The sequence below is a fragment of the Apium graveolens genome, chromosome 11 (assembly GCF_009905375.1).
Source record: "Apium graveolens cultivar Ventura chromosome 11, ASM990537v1, whole genome shotgun sequence".
Taxonomy (NCBI): Eukaryota; Viridiplantae; Streptophyta; class Magnoliopsida; order Apiales; family Apiaceae; genus Apium; species Apium graveolens.
In genome coordinates this window covers 206,253,152-206,270,521 of record NC_133657.1, presented here as the reverse complement: position 1 = coordinate 206,270,521, position 17,370 = coordinate 206,253,152, and the positions used below count along the sequence as shown (strand labels likewise).

General features: G+C 33.5%; 2 protein-coding genes across 2 annotated transcripts; one reads left to right on the top strand and one right to left on the bottom strand.

Moving 5' to 3' along the window:
- Positions 1–807: 807 nt before the first annotated feature.
- Positions 808–4,193, bottom strand: LOC141696819 (uncharacterized). The gene is made up of 3 exons (XM_074500942.1): positions 3,393–4,193; positions 1,803–3,226; positions 808–1,508 (listed from the first exon to the last, which is right to left on the bottom strand). The coding sequence occupies exons 1-3, from the start codon at positions 4,163–4,165 to the stop codon at positions 952–954; spliced, it is 2,754 nt and encodes a 917-aa protein (XP_074357043.1). The 5' UTR covers positions 4,166–4,193; the 3' UTR covers positions 808–951.
- Positions 4,194–7,450: 3,257 nt separating this feature from the next.
- On the top strand, positions 7,451–11,887 carry LOC141698238 (uncharacterized). The gene is made up of 5 exons (XM_074502907.1): positions 7,451–7,545; positions 7,651–7,725; positions 7,840–8,260; positions 9,867–9,994; positions 10,438–11,887. The coding sequence occupies exons 2-5, from the start codon at positions 7,651–7,653 to the stop codon at positions 10,918–10,920; spliced, it is 1,107 nt and encodes a 368-aa protein (XP_074359008.1). The 5' UTR covers positions 7,451–7,545; the 3' UTR covers positions 10,921–11,887.
- Positions 11,888–17,370: the final 5,483 nt, after the last annotated feature.

The window sequence follows — 17,370 nt, the reverse complement described above, 5'->3', positions numbered from 1 at the left end:
TAGGGCTGAAGAACATTAATATACTCCCTCCGGCCCTAAAAACGTTTTATCTTTGTGTTGGACACGTTTGCCAATGCATAATTTTGATCGTTAATATCTTTAAATTCGTATTAGTATTAAATATAAAAATTTCACTGTATTAAAATACTGATAAATACGAATTCAACGAGATCACTCATGACTATGTTTGATATTATAAATTAGACGTAAATTAGTAGTCAATCATTTACCGTGAACAGTACCGAAAGTCAAAAGAGGAAACGTATATTGGGACGGAGGGAGTATCTTCTAAGAAAAAGGTCCTTGAGAAGGACTAGACGTACGTCAAAAGTGGGAAATGTGATGTCATGAAGTCGTTGGCAAAAACTGGGTGGTGCCGGTGCAGGTCACCGACGGTGACAGATAAGCTGACAGAAGATGCAGATTAAACCGACCACAGAAGAAAGGTGAAGACTTTTGGTGTTACTATAACTAAGCCTCAACAAGTAACCAATTTCCGAATGATGAGGTGTAATTTTATTATTGATCAATAATTTATATATGAAATGGAGCTATATATTATGCATATATATGATGCGCACGAATAATAAACCGTCATTTGTTATTTGGAAACGAATTTAGCATCCAATTCGGGTTATGTAACATTGCTCATTAAAGATTAATAAGGATGGGCAATGGGGTTTCCATTTGGCTATTTTCATCTGGTCTGATTTTCATCTCGAACAATATGAAAAATTAAAAAATTTGGACCCGTTATTGATATTAATTTGAATTTTATAATAAAATTATTTTCTTGTGATCCCGATTTCGTATTCCGACAAGTACTTTCCTTATTTGAACGTCCTGAAAATAAGTATTAATACAACTGGATATGGGTCGTGTCGGACAATCCGCACCAACATAGGTTGGGGTCTGCACGCTAGAATTCTTACGATTCTACGAATCACATAATCAAATTTTCTCAATCATTTTCACTACTTGATCCATGCTTAGTCGCATATGTGGCACTTCTGCTACGCATGCTACTGCAATTTGAAGCATCTGCACTAACTCTACATCCATGTTTTGGTACTTCATGAGCAGCTGAACATCAAAAACTTGAGGAATCCCTTCTTCGCAAACAACAGATTCGACCCATCTAGGTAAATCAAGTACTTCATGGCGACCATCCCCTCGGATTTGTATAGGAGATTTTCCCGTGAACAATTCAAGTAGGAGTATACCAAAACTGTACACATCTGATTTCTGAGTGGCTTTCCCAGGTTCAGTATCCTCCGGAGCTCGATAGCCTTGATCCAGATGATTATAAAATTTATAATTCATCAAAGAAGCTAGTCCAGCATCAGATACACAACCATCATGATCTCTGTTGACAAGAACATTGGATGACTTAATGTTGCCATGAACAAATTTGACAGTGCCCTCTGCATGCATGTGAGCAATTCCTCTAGCAGCTCCCAGCGCAATCTTTAGTCGGGAATCCCTATCAAGTGAAGTCCTTCCTCTTTCTGTATTACCAAATGCCGGAAATTGTATATTACTCAACAATTGCCGTCATCCCAAGACAGAAGATATATATGTACATATCCAAACTGAAAATTCACTACTAGAAACAGTGTCTACGACATCACCCCTTTAACATCGGTCGCTTCAAAACCGATGTTAAAGGTGTTGTAAGACATCGGTATCTTAACCAACCGACTTATATTCCACATAAATTAACACGGGTCTCATATGCTAATTCAAACAAAACCAATTATATGGACAAAAATATGCGAGAGGTTGAGAGGAAGAATTCGTACCATGAAGGCACACCGACAAGCTGCTAGCTGACATATATTCATAAAATAGAAGCTTCTCATTTTGGGAATAATAATAGGCACATAGTGGCACAATATTAGGATGCTGGCTAATCTTCCCCAGAATCTCCATATGCTGTTTAAACCCTCTCTTTGATACACCAACTTCTTTTAAACGTTTCACCACCACAGTGGTTCCTTCATCCAAAACAGCTTTATAGGTTGTTCCGTAGCTTCCCTCGCCAAGAAATTCAGCCGACGCACCATATAAATCATCCAGATTGAAGGTATAGGTGCTTCCTTTTAAAAAGATAATTTTTTTCTTTTCTAATGCTCCAATATCAGTTTCAAAGTACTCCTCAGACTTTTTATTTTCCAAATATTGTTCATGTTGTGAGCCATAACAGAATACGGTCTTACATGGTGCACATTCAAGGACTGGACAACCCAGTAATACTTTTTGGTCACAACTTTTACAGGTACAGACTTTTCTGTTCCTAGCAAATGTGAGGCTATGAGGATGAAGTTTGTCTATAGTAATATTAGTAGCTCCAAACTTGATTTTTGAGTACCTAAGAGAACTCGAGAACTCAAAACATGATCCGATATGGAATGAAAGATCACAATCACTGCAATGATAGAACCATAAGTTTGTGTCTATATCTCCGGAGCAATACTCACAATTGAAGTCGTGTTCATGCTCCGGGACCATACCAGGATCATATATCAAACTAAGCGGATGACGATCCCACACGTGTTTATATGTTTTTGGCCTCATGATACAGTTTACACAAATATAGAAATCACTACAGTTTCTGCACCAGTACTGCAGATATCCAGTAAAATCCGATCCACATGCCTTGCATTCACGGTCTGTCTTAACTTGATATAGTCTGTGACGGTGAGCTTCATGTTTGACTATTGGTGGTAGAACTATGCATCCTAAATCAATTTTTTTATCCTGAAAACCGCAGAAGAATATACCATTACAGAAACTTCCACAAGCTTCACAGTAGAAAGACTTGTATGGTTCATTGTCTTTACCTGCAAGAAGAGTAAAATCTGGAAAAAGGTGGTGCTTAATCTCTTTGGGAGACTCTACACACATCTTGTGCAGAAAGTATTGACAAGGAACACAACCAAAGAATAGATTTCCATCAGTTCGGATGGGTTTGACACAGCCATCACAAAGCAAGGATGTTCCATCATCATCTTTCCGATTATTTGACTGATCATTAACAGAAAGGAGTAGTAAATCATGTTCATCATGAGTCCAATGTTTAATACCTTTTTTTGCGCTATACACGATATTGTCATTGTGGTTCGGAGTTCTCAGTGCCTTCACAAATTGCTCAAGCAATAGATTCATGGATGATTCATCCGCTGCTGGAAGGTTCACTGAACTGGGATCAAACATTTTATTATCCCTGGAGATCAAAATTACCATAAAAAATAGGATTAATTAGTTTTGGCAGGAATTAATCTATGGCTAGAACAAATATGCATGACAGAATGAAAACAAAAAAAAAGTATATGCCTAGGTAGTAGATCGATAGATGGACTATAAATATTGATGTTTCAACGAAGTAGTACCTTGGCGTCGGATTTGATCTAGCACAATCAAAATGCGCAAAAAATCTGCATTTGGGACAAAAGTAGAGCCAATGTAACTGATTCAGCATTTTATTGCAGAGTCTACAATATTGATCAAATTTTTGATAGAGCTGCGGAAGAGAGTATGAGAGGATAAGAGGGTGTTGAGGGTGAAATTTAAATTGGAAAGAGGCCGGAGCATCAGCACAATTCTTGTGCATCCAAAATGGACATTTGGTGCATACGTAAAACAAGTCTTTGATATTTTCATACACTTTGCAAGCATCACATCCGAACGAGGCCAAATGCGGTTGTAAGGTTAACTGGTGTTGACTGTGAGCAGGATGGTCGAATTTGCGGTCCTCCAAGGACTGATGTTGTAACAATGCACATTTGATACAAACATTAAATTTCTGACCGGGACTGCAATAGATGAACCAATACCATCGCATGTTGCAGATATTACAAGTAAGAGGGTGGCGCCCTTCCTGCATTAAGGGGCGGGAATCGAGGAAAAGGAACCCTTTCTGGAACCCTGGATACTCGATCCTTAGAGGTAATTCAACACAACTTTTGTGGAGCAGGAATTTACCACAATCATCATCTACATCACTAGTGCTGGTAGCTGTAATGCTGGAGAACTTGCTGCAACTGTAAACAGAGAACTTACATGAGACCATTTTTTCGTTGCAACCTCTGCACACATCACCCTCTTTAGCATGGTAATTCTCTTGCAGGATCAGTGAATGTTTGTGGCAAATGTGATGCAACATTTTCTTCTTCTTTTTTCTAGTTTTTTGAGCTTGTTGATTGGGGTAGGGTGAATGAAATATATGACTTCTCTTTTATAAGTAGATAAATAAACATTTATTTAGGGCCTGTTTGGCTTCTGCGTAAAAATTAACTTATTTGCTTAGAAGTCCGTAAGTGCTTATTAACGAATGTTTGTCAACTCATAGTAACGACATACTTTTTCTCCACTTATTTTGATTTTTTCACTTTTTTATTAACCTCGGTTTTAAAATATATATTTTTAAATATTAATCTAACTTAAAACTCAAGAATTAAGATAATTATATTTAATAATTATTTATTTTAGTTAATTTAAGAAAAAAAATCTGGCTTATAAGTAAAATTATCCAAACACTTATTTAACTTACAAGTATTTTTATACTTTTTACTTATAATTGACTTATTCATATTAAATCGTAAATTACTTATTTTAAAATTTTTCAAACGGACACTTAATTTCGATTTCAATAATCTGTGCAAAGTAAGTACAATTACCAGACCTTTGCATACAAGCAAAGGAGCAAAAGAGACACCATACAAGAAGGCTTTTAGGAAAGAAAAAGATAATGTGATATAGTTTCTTAAGTTTTACTCAAAGAATTAAAAGAAAGGGTGCAAATATAATTCAGGAATAAGTGCTGGAAAAGTTATGTACTTGATATGGCAATAACACTTTTTTGATTTAAAATAATCAATTTTTGACACCCTTACAAAATGGAAAAATTACAAACTTCTCTATTGAACACATATAACTTTCTTTTTAGTTTTAGAAAATATAATGGCAATTTTGATTGTCAGAGGAAAACTAACATGTTGGTCACCGGTTCAAATCCCGCGGGAGGAGAATTTATGATTATGCCTCCTCAGCCAGAGTCTGTCGCTTAAATGCGGTTTACCTTGGTTCACGTGGTTTGTAGGCTATTACGTAAACCCGCAGGGTTTACCCAGTGTGCACCCAAAAGGTAGCGGCTGCGGGTTATCTACGATTAAAAAAAAAGATGACAACAATATAACTTCTAAGAAGAAGGTCCTTGAGAAGTCATAAGTGGGAAATGTGATGTCAAGACTCAAGAAGTTGTTAGCAACAAAAAAAATTAAAAGATTTTTGGTGTATAACTAAGTCGGAGGCAAGTCCAACAATAATGTCTTATAGGTTGATTATAAATATTATAAAATATTAATTTTTAGTGATTTAATACATGATTTTAATTTGAATTTAAACAATAATTCTTATTTTCATTCCTTATAATAATAATAATAATAATAATAATAATAATAATAATAAATTTGAATGAGATCTGAAAGGAAGAGAGAGAAAAGAACTAAAAAGAAAAGAGATAAATCATTTTTTATTGATAAAAATGAATTAAGGGATAGACTTGTGGTTTCTTTAAAGATAAGACATGAGAAATGTGTATTAGTGATATAAGTAACTACTAAAACACTTTGGAGTCCAGTTATATGTCATATTTTTTATATTTAAATTTAATAACATGTTTAAGAAAATAGTTGGAATTGCTCCTAGCCCCGCAGAAAAGGATTCTTGCTCTCTTCATTAAAAGCTCCAAATATAGGAAAGGAACGGGACTCTATCTACATAATCATGAATCAATGATAATGTGAAATATTTGAACATAACAAATTTTTAATGTTACTCATAAAAACTGGGGAAAAAACATATTAAGGTTAAAAAAATTGGAGGCACTCGGTTTTAGATTTTATTAATAATTTTTCGAGATTATCGGTTACAATTAAATGAGATTTTAGCTAAGACCCCAAATCAACAAAGCTGTTCCTGAATAAAATTCAGGATCGCCTCGTTTAAGTGAATTCGGCTTGTTTGTTTTTCGGTCTTGAACATGTCGAGCCGGATTTTTTGACTCTTCGACTCAGAATCGGCTCGTTTAGCTCGGATTCGACTCGAATTCGATAACTCAACTCGGCTCGTATTAAATTTATATATAATGCAAATAATAAAATATTTCTAATCACTTAAATATTCTTATTAGTAAATTTTATTTATCATTTATTAATAACTTAATTATTTTAGAATTTTTGTTTATTTTTCTAAATTGAACACTTAAATATTTTGTAAGAAAGCTATCAAACATTTTTGTTATGATATATTCATCTCCAGTTCTGCGCACTTTCATAAACACCATTAATTAACTTGTAATTTACATAAACATCATCAAAACATAATTGCCGATAACGTATTGGTGTAATATTTGAGCTCTTGTACCCTTTGCGGGAGGTCAGGAGTTCGACCTCTGGCGTGTGAGTGTAAATGTCAACATCGACAGCTTAAAAAGTAATGTATGATTTCTAAAGTTACAAATGTTTCAATATTTTAAAATAAAATTGGATATATTTTTAAAAACTTGCTTGAAAAGTAAAATGTTATAGATTAAAAAATAAGTGTAGAGTGCGAGTGTGCATATATAACTATAAGATAAGACCATACACTTGTAAAATTATAAATTATATTCTAAGGTTGGTTGATTAAAAAATATATATAAACTACATTTTACTTTTAATACAATAAAGAATTGGGTTTACCCACTGCATAGGAAAAAAAATATATAAACTATTGTCGGACAGATCTACTCTACGAAAGTTCAACTCAGCTCAGTTGTTTATGAACAAACCCGTGCCTGATTTAGGCTCGACTCATTTATAAACAAGTCGAGTTTCAACATCATTTTCAGCGAGGTTATTAAACTCGGATTAACTCAAATTATTTTAAAAAAAAGCGGTTATTAACTCGGCTCGACTCATACTATTTTCAAAAGGGGTTTTTTCAAAAATGTCCATGTTGTGGATTGTATTTTAAAAAATACGACTCGTAACATTTGCCATCTCTTATTTAATTTCGAGTAACCTCCTCTCACATTTGTAATATTGTATGCAATTTCGAACAACCTCATATGCACCTTCATATACAATATTGACCGTATTTTTGAAAATAAGTTTAGAACACATATATTTTTAATAAATTTCAAAAAAATTAATCCGGGCTAAATTCGGTTCGGACAGAACTCCGCTCCGGTCTACTATGACTGTCGCAGTAATTCTAGCTTAATTCAGACCGGTAAAAGCAAAGGGCTGAATAGTCTTTAAAACAGTAACCTTGCAAGTATGCCTAGATTTCTTTCATCAGCTTCAATTCAATTCAATTCCATCGCATTGACTCCACTCTTCTCCCTCCCTCCATTTCACTCTTCACACTCAGCACCTATATAAAATCTAAACCAAACCATAACTAACTTATGTTTATTTAAATATTTTTTTTTATTTTTTATATTTACACACACTCACAGTGTCTAAAACCCTAATATCTTCCATCTCTCTTCACCTCAAGGTCAGTCTATTTTTTTACTTTATGTTCTGTAATTTTCACTTTTTTTTTTATTTTGTTTATTTTCAATTTAATTCCTATTTTGTTTCTGTTAATTCATATCTACAGATGCTGATTAAATTTACTCTGCTGCTCACTTTATTCGTTTTACTTACTTTTGCCACTAATGATGCTCAATTAAAGGTACAAAAAAATCGAAAACTAGTTTTATATTTGAATTTGTTTTAATTTGTTGCTGCAATTATGTATTTAATTACTTGTAGTGGAGTATAATTGTAGAATGTGATGATGATATAGGTCAAAGGAGGATCTAGTAATAATACAAGTGAGGTTTTGGTTCAACCTAAAGATTCCGATAGGAAAGTCGGTGGAATTGTGTCGAATTTGGATAATGAGAATGTTGATTTGTTAAGTAAGGGTAAAGGAGAAGTAAGTGGTGAAGGTGTTGAGGAGTCGGGTTTAGAGAAGAAGCCGGATTTGAGTAAGCAGTTGGAAGGTCATAATGTGGAGGAGGCGAGTAATGTGGGGGGAAAGAGTTTGGAGAACACAGAAAAAAAGGTTGAGAAGAAAGATGGAGGAGTTGAGGAGTCGGGAGATGAAGGAAGGAGCAAGGAGGTTGTTCCTGTTGCGAGGAAGGAAAATGAGGAATGCGGTTTACCGGATAGGTGCACGGCTGAGAATGAGGCATTGGTTGCGTGTTTAAGAGTTCCGGGAAACGGTAGGCGTTTTATTTTATATTATGATTTTTTTGCTATGATTTATATCTGTTTTTTAATGTTTGCTTGCCCTGTATCCTTTCTCGTTTGTGTATGAGTATATGTGTTTGTTTGAAGTTGGATGTCTGAAATTGCTTCTCTTTTTTTTTCCTATGCGTAGACTAGTTGTTAGCAAGAAGTAGCTTTATGGTACAACGATCTAGACTAAGGGTTTAGTACTTTACCAAGGCCAAGGCAGTAGCCATATTGAATTGCATCACGAGACAACTGATGTGTCTGTTTGTGCCTGGTGCAAATGATGGTAGGCTGGCTTGTTCCGTTACAAGGAAAAAGTTAGGGGAGAGGGCTCTCGCTTCCCGGTCATTAACGATGGAGATTGGAGAGTGTAGGATGTACTTGGGGAGCCGGTAGGGGAAGGGGTGTTTTGGTTCTTAAATATTTTAGTTATGTGCTGGCATAGTTATATTTACTTGTCAAAGATGATATAGGAAAACTAGGCTTCCATTGAATATTTTTCATACTCTATAACCATCTTTGTTTCACAGGATAGGATTAAGTAGCAGATAGAATTATAACCATTTAAATTTTTTTTAATCCCATGTTTGTTTTGTAAAAAGTTACTTGAGATTAAATCAAGGATTATAGTCCATTAAAATATTAATCTCATGTTTGTTTTGTTGGAGTAAGGGATAGGATTATAATCCATTCTAATACTTGGTTGGAGGAGGTAATGTATTATTTAATTCTCTCTAAAGGTACCTTAAGTTGAGGCCAGTAACCCGTTGTTTTAATTGTGACTAGTTGCCTGTTGTAGATGTTTGTTAGTTATTACTTATTAGTCATAGTTATTACTTATTAGTCATAGTTATTACTTATTAGTCATAGTTATTACTTATTAGTCATAGTTATTACTTATTAGTCAAAGTAGTTAACTGAATTTTTTTATAAAACCTTGTTGCTAATAAGTATTTAGTAAGTGAAGAACCTTCATGCCTTGGTCTGTCACCCCTTGGTAAGATGAGGTCTGAGGGTGTAAATCTCAGTAGACTAGTGTCAAAATTTATTGTAATTGGCCTTGGCACTAAAACAACGTATTTAGCAAGTAGAGACTATGCTTATGGATTAGTAAAAGACAATCTAAAACTGTGAGGTCGCAATATATGATTCTTTAACCTCCTCCCCCAACTTAAATCCTCCTTCCACAGACTTTTTAAGATCTCTCCTACCCTATACATGTCCTAATTTTCCTGTGTCTTGATTTTTGTTTTGTTTTACAGAAGCTCTCTATTTATTTTTGTATTTACCAATTTTTTTCTAATCTTCTAGATAAAATTTGACCTAGATACTGCCATTACCCTGCAGTCATATATGGCATCTTTGCCAGTATAAAATGATTTAATAGGCCTGGCTCGGCAAAATTAATTTCATCCAGTTCCACTGGTTGCTTAGCAGAGGGATGGATCAGTTTTATTTGTGGGCCTTTAGCGACTGTTTTCTTGTTCATGCTCTCGAAATTGGTGTTTGTATTTTCTGTATTTGCGATTTATTACTGTGTAATCCCTTTCTTGCATTTTGTTCAATATTTGCCGTCTCCTTCCCGTGTTTCAGAATCTCCAGAGCTCGCACTTCTAATTCAGAACAAAGGAAAAGGACCTCTTGATGTGAAGATCATTGCTCCTAGTTTTGTTTTGCTAGAGAAACAACAAATACATCTTGTGGAGAACAAACACGAACGGGTATTTTAACACACCAGTAATATTAGCTAAATAGTTTAATTGACTTCTTATTAAAGTACTAGTATAATTTTGTGTAACAGAACCTTATTCATTGAGCCATACCTTGGACTCTAGTCAATTAAACTGTGAATAGATTCTCTCTCCCCCTGTGTGTGCACTGCTGGGTGCGTCTACTGCCTGTGTGTTTGTGTGTCTGACCCTTTTTGGGAATTTTCAAGAACTAAATGGTAGTTAGGTGATGCGCTGACTTTTAGAGATAAATTTTGCTAAAGATTAATAAATTGATAGTCATAATATTTTTTTTTAGCTAAATAATAGTCATCATATTTGAAGGCAAGGACTTAATACTTGAGAAATCGGCTAAAAAATTGCAGTGTAATAGCTATGTACTTTGTTATAAATCCTTTGGAGAACTGAATATGATTAGAAATATCTGTTTGCAGGTCAAAGTCACTGTGAAGAATGGGGGAACTGACAACTTGATAATTCTTACAGCAGGAAATGGTAATTGCACTCTGAGTTTCAAGGATTTTATTACACAAAATTTAAGGAAAGAAACTGTTCACACCTCACAGTTGAATCGTTCTACATACTTAAATTGGAAGTATTGGACAACTGCTGTGGTATTCATAATATTGACTGCACTGTTACTGCTGGTATCGGTTTGGACATGTATAAGTTTTCTGCGGAGGCATTATCCAAGCAATAGCTCTAAATACCAGAAATTAGACATGGAGCTGCCAGTTTCTAATGGGGTAAAAATGGATACAGAGTTGCATGCTGGGTGGGACGACAGTTGGGGTGATAGTTGGGATGATGAAGAGGCACCCAGGACACCTAAGACGCCATCAATGCCCATCACTCCTAGCTTCTCTTCCCAGGGTGTTTCGTCGAGGCGCATTAACAAGGACGGGTGGAAAGATTAAAATTTGAAAATCAAAGGAAAAAGTAAATCTATTTTAGCAGAAGACAAGGTAAGAGGTTTTCTTTTTTCCATTGTTTCGTATATAGATACTTCTTAGCTGTTTTTTTGCCTAGTTAAAGTAGAAAGATGAAACTAGCCCGGGCTCTTGGATTTTGTATTTCGTGCTTGGTTGCATTCTTCTGGATGTCCCGATTATATTAGTGTTGTTGTAGAGTAAAAGAGTTAAAGAAATGCCCAGAAGTTGATAAAGAAAAACACAAAAGAAAGTTGAATTTGATTATAAATCGTAATAAACTGTGTGTTAGAAGAGTCAGTTAATTTGATCTGATATGGTTCTTGACCCCTGTAGGCTGTATGTATGTATTGCATTCTTTTACCTTCTAAAAAGTAAAACCAAGAAGGCATAGAATTGTGTTTGGTGTATGTGGGCTTAGTTTGCAGGAGACAATCTTAAAACTGCCAACTTTAAAAATTGGGCCTCTTTCACTTTTAATACAATAAAGAATTGGGCCTGTTTTGAAAAGCTACACCACAAGTCCACAACCTCGATAAATAGATGTTTAACAAGTAAATATTAATATTTTTCCGGTTAAACAGTAAATATTTAATGTTGATTTTCTTTACAATTGATTATATATGTTATAATAAATTTTGACGGTGGGCGAGAATCGAACCCGAATCTGGGACGGCAAGAGATAAACCCGTAACAACTTGAAATATTTTATGGCGATCATTTAACATAAGTAATCTCGATTAATGAATATAATGATTAATTAATCTGAATGTATCCATATAAAGTATTGTGGCCATGTCTTCTCAGAATCTTCCTTGACCTGTGGTATGACTATGAAAATGGGTTTTATATCAAATTCTCCACTGAACTCCTTAAAATGTATCATGTAGCTACTTAATCTCCACGGCGACTCATTTAAACCACTAAAATACTAGTAGATACCACTCATTTAAATCACTAAAATACTAGTATATATCACTCCGTTAGATTTTTTAATTTTTTTTAACAGAAGTGTTGTATTTGCCGTGTATATCTTTGATTATTATGGTTTATCAGCAAACTTGAGTGTCTCTCTCTCATCGGTATATCTTCATCTCTATATCTGTTTAGTTGGTCCTAAAATAATCGTTATCTTCACGAGTAAAATAAAAGCTGGGTGTTCTGCAATTGCAATATTAATTTGAGTAAAATTCAACAGAGAGATGAAAAGAATTTGTCCTTTCAATTAGGACTCTCGTTGTTTATTTCAATTTCATGTGTCTGGCAGTTTACCAAAAATATACGACTACAAATTTTTAAAATTAACGTTTTCGTTAAAAAATTTTAAAAAATCTAACGGAGTGATATATACTAGTATTTTAGTGGTTTAAATGAGTCGCCGTGGAGATTGAGTAGTTACTTCATACATTTTAACGAGTTCGGTGGACAATTTAATATAAACCCCTATGAAAATCCGGGATTAAGTATAGAGAAGAATAACTGGTCAGAAACAGCCAATGCATGGCTGTGCGCGTGCATGTGTTTCATAATAATTGGCTAACAAACATACGTAGGTGGCAACTGCTTCGTGTTCTTCCGGTGGTAAGCTGATACATGGTCGTTTGGAAATCACTTATTGGATTAATTAGGCACGTGCTCACCCACATGAGCAAATTGAAGACACTGGGGTTCTGTTTCAACAAACTTTGCACACTTGTGGTATTCTCAGCTTCGATGGCATTGTCGCAAGTTAATTGGGTTCATAAAAGATCACCTCCGACCTAATTCTCAAAAGGGTCGGGTTCTTGGAGCATCCACACTGCATGCTCATTTCGATGGCATTTTCGTATGAAAATTGAGTTCATAAAAGATCATCTCCGACCTAATTCTCAAAAGGGTCGGGTCTTTGGAGCATCACAATGCATGTTCATTCGGTGCATGGGGATTCGGGAAATGTCCCTGGATCGCATTTGGTGCAAATATTTGCGTTGTATGAAATTATCATAAAATGGCCAGTCCCATTTTGCCGGACAGTCCCTCTTACTTTACTTTTTATTTTTATATTATAATTTTGCCAGAAATCGATACAGAACGGAGATTATTGCACTGCATACATATAATATAATAGATATGTTGGGTCCTGTATTTTTCGCAACCGGGACTTAGCGTTATATGTGTTTGTCCAATTCTCCGTCTTTTCCAGTTTTATATTAGGTGGCATCACATAGATCACTTTAGCGTCGTAAAATGAGACTGAAGTATTGTGGACGCTCCTATCATCGAACCATCTGTTTTTAAAAATTTCTGTAAATAAAATTAATATATTAAAAACTGATGTGAATACAAGGAACGTATTCACAAATTACCCTATGTTTCTACTTTATTCTTACCCTAGTTCAAAGTCCTATAACCTAACTAATTAAAGGTAATTTTTAAAATTGTTATACTTTATTTAAAGTGGTGCATGCATGCGTCTACCACACTAGACTCGCATAATAGATAATTATAGAGCAACATAGTTCAGGTTCACCGCCAATTTTATATTATTAAAGGGAACTTTATTAGTGTTTACTCACTAATTAAATGTTTTTTTTAAAATAAACATTAGTGGAACCGTAAACTTAAAAGTGAGATCATTGTGCTAACGTCTATATTCTAATTTGCCTACATGGAATGTTATATTCTATATTGCAAGTTGTGTTCCGGCGTGATTTTTTCTTCATAATTTTTGGCTTAAAAATGATAATTATTAGTTAACCGGACAAAAAAGTGATAATTAATTAAGACTTGGACGGGTAATGGCGAAAATGGCTTACGCAAACTAAATTCAGATTTTGTTTGGTTGTTGTATACTCCATCTATTTTATTTTAGTTATCGCTTGATTTTTTTTTACAAACATTTTTAAATATTTGGACTGCATAGTTAGAATTATAATAAAAAATTTATATAAAAACTAAATCATAGTCGAGATTTCTTATAGAGAATGTGATAATGACTATGTAAGAAAATAGTATTGATAATAGCCATGATGACAATGCATTCTAGAGATATAATATGACTAAACTTATTAAGTGATTAAACTTTAAATAAATGTTAAAGTAAAATTGCGTTAATTTATTATTTCTGATATCATGTGTTTGATTCCGTGCTGAAATGAGTATGTTTCATTTAAAATATTTCTTAAATTATTACTTTTTATTATTTAAAAAATAAGTTTAATTATTAATTTAATATATATTTAGTTCATTAATTTATTTTTATATAAAACAGTTACAACTGAAAATACAGATAAACTATAGAAATAAAATATATTCTTCATATCCCCTCCCCGCTCTTTCATACACATCTCCCCAATTATATATAAAAAATTCATACCTTAAAGATTTAAGTAGGGCCGTAAACGAACCGAACTCGGACGAACATTTTACGAATACGAACAAAAATATTACGAACCGAACAATGTTCGTTAAGATTTTTGGACACAATTCTCTGTCCGAACTCGAGTTCGGTTAATCTCGAACCGAACACCAGTTGTTCGCGAACATACCGAACCGAACCCGAACCCGAGTTGTACTCATGTTAACAGATAATTTTAATTTATCATGTACTTGTTCCAGTTTCAGTACTTAGGTTTAAATTGTTAAGTTAATCTATAATTTCTGAATTATGATTTTTTTAACCTTTTCTCGAACGAACTCGAGCTTAACGAACTCGAGTCGAACTCGAGTGAACTCAAGTCGAACTACGAGTCGAACACATGTTCGTTCGTTAAGCTTAACAGACAAGAATACCTGTTCGAACTCGAGTTCGTTATACTGTCGAACCGAGCTTATCGAACTCGAACTCGAGCAAACTCGAGCGAGCTTAACGAACAGCTCGGTTCGTTTACAGCCCTAGATTTAAGGAATGAGTTTAGTAAAATAAAATTGTGAACCAAACATGATAAGAGATTAAAATGAACGAAATACATACCTGATTTGATATCATTCCAAGATTAGATTTTATCTTATCTCAAACATCTTAGAAACAAATAATTAATTATAAGACTATATAATACATTAGTAAAAAATAAACGTACAAGCATGAGCTTCTTACCATAATTACTTCAAATTATGACGGAGAAAAAAAATTCCAAACAAGCGTTCACATAATAATGATGGGGTTTGTGTTTGTCATACGTGCAATTTACAAAGAATCCAAGCAAACAGGATGCGGAAACACCAAGTAAAATGAATAATTTACAGAACAAAAAATAATTGATCGAGTGGGGAAGAGGGAGGAAGATAATGGTTACAGGCTGGTCCAGGGTCCGATAAAAAGAAGTAGAAGGTGCGGCGAGGCTGCACCACATGCCCACCGTAATTGGCTCTCACAATGAGGAGCCTGGTCCACCCTGGACCTCATGCAAATTATGCAATTCAACCCAACTCCATCCACCTTGATTAACGCTAGATATATATTTTCTTCGTCTCAATTTATCCGTCATATTTGATTTATGATAATTAAATTGATCTAATTTTGATCGTAAATTAAATTTCAGGTTTTCATAATTTTAAAAAAACTAAAAAATACATATTCCTTTCGTCACTTCCAATTGTTATCGTTTCTTAGAGAGTGTCCGGCATACATGTTAAGATAAAGAAAAAGTATAGTTCTATAACATTTTAAAAAAAATTATTTTTCTGAATAAAAGTTTAAATATTCTATTTTTATTAAGAATTTTTTTTAATAAAAAATAATTATAAAACTATACTTTCTATTCATTCTAAAATACGTGCCGGACACTATCCCCGAAACGATGATAACAATCGGAAGAGACTGAGGGAGTATTAAAGTAGATAACATATACTTTCTAATGATATAATTTTTATAATTTTTTTTGATTATAAATTATAGGAAAATTCTCAATGATACCCTCTTAGAATTGGTTTTTCCAAGTGGTATATAATAAATTTTGTACGCAATTCTAAATGCCGTCCTGACTCGTCTTACTCATGGAATATATAATTAGATAAATACCATAGGTCTAAAGGGAGTATATGACAAGTAAAATAATAATTTGGAACACTACGAAAACTCAGTGGTGAAACTCTGTGTCGGCGTTTACATGAAATTGAAGAACACAGCATGTTTCACACACACCCAAATAATGTATGCATGATCCAAGATAAAGATCTACTTGAATAGTATGAAATTATAATGTACATGCAACATACATTTGTCGGCTGTAACAAGGGTACGGACAGAAATTGTAAACTCTGCTCGAAATATTTTAAAATAAGTAACTTATAACTTAAACCGAATAAGTGACTTATAAGTGATAATTTGATAAGTGATAATTTGATAAATGTTTATAAGTTATATAAGTGTTTGGATAATTTTATTTATAATTTAAAATTATTTTTACTTAAATGGATTAAAATAAATCATGTTTAAATATAATTATCTTAATTCTTATATTTTAAGTTAGATTAACATTTAAAATATATTTTTTGAAACTAAAATTAAAAAGAAACGAAAAAAAATAAGTTGAGAAAAAGTTCGTTATTGCTAACATTTAACTTATCAGCTTATAAGTTGTAAATTCAACTTATAAATTGGATCGACAAACACTCGTCAATAAGTTATTATGAGCTTATAAGTCATTAACATATATATACTAAGTATATGTTATGTCAGTTTTCTTCATAATTTGTCGAGGTATGCCGAAAATGAAACCTAATTATCCCCAAAAATGTAGTTAGGATAGAATTGTGATTTATGTACATTGGAGTTGTTAGCACAAAGGTTAATAAAAATATAATATAGTGGGAAAATTAAAAAAATTGATAAAAATTATGAAACCAATTAATATTATCCGGATACAAATAGTGGATGTAACTGGATTAAAATTTACTATTTTTGAAACTTATATTGAGGGATATTAAAAAAAGAAGGTATATAAAAATATATATAGAATTGAACGAGATAAAGAAAGTTCGGCACAACGTGTTACCCCCATTTGTAATCTACGGTTGATATATTTTGATAAAAATGAATGAGGTATCCTATACGATTTTGGAACAGTCGTACAAATCGTTGTCGGTGAAGTTATATTTCAAACTGCCCCAACATAAATTAAATTTCACCATTTCACGTTTTAAATTACAACAAGTACCAACATATGGAGCGAGACTGTCCTAGCAAATCTTGGGGTGAGCGAGAATCGAACCCAAAATCTGGTACAACAAAAGATAAATCTTTAATCACTTGAATTATTTTATCGCGCTCACTCTCCGACATAAGTATGTACTATTTAAGTATACTGCATTCTCTATACACTTTGTTTATTGTTGTTTTTTCTAAAAAGTGCAGTATAAACGCCTGAAATTTCAAAAAGAGAGAAAAGGCTAAACCCACTCGAAAAAGAAAATTGAAATGAAATGTTATTCGTTTAGTACGATAGTGATTTCCCATCG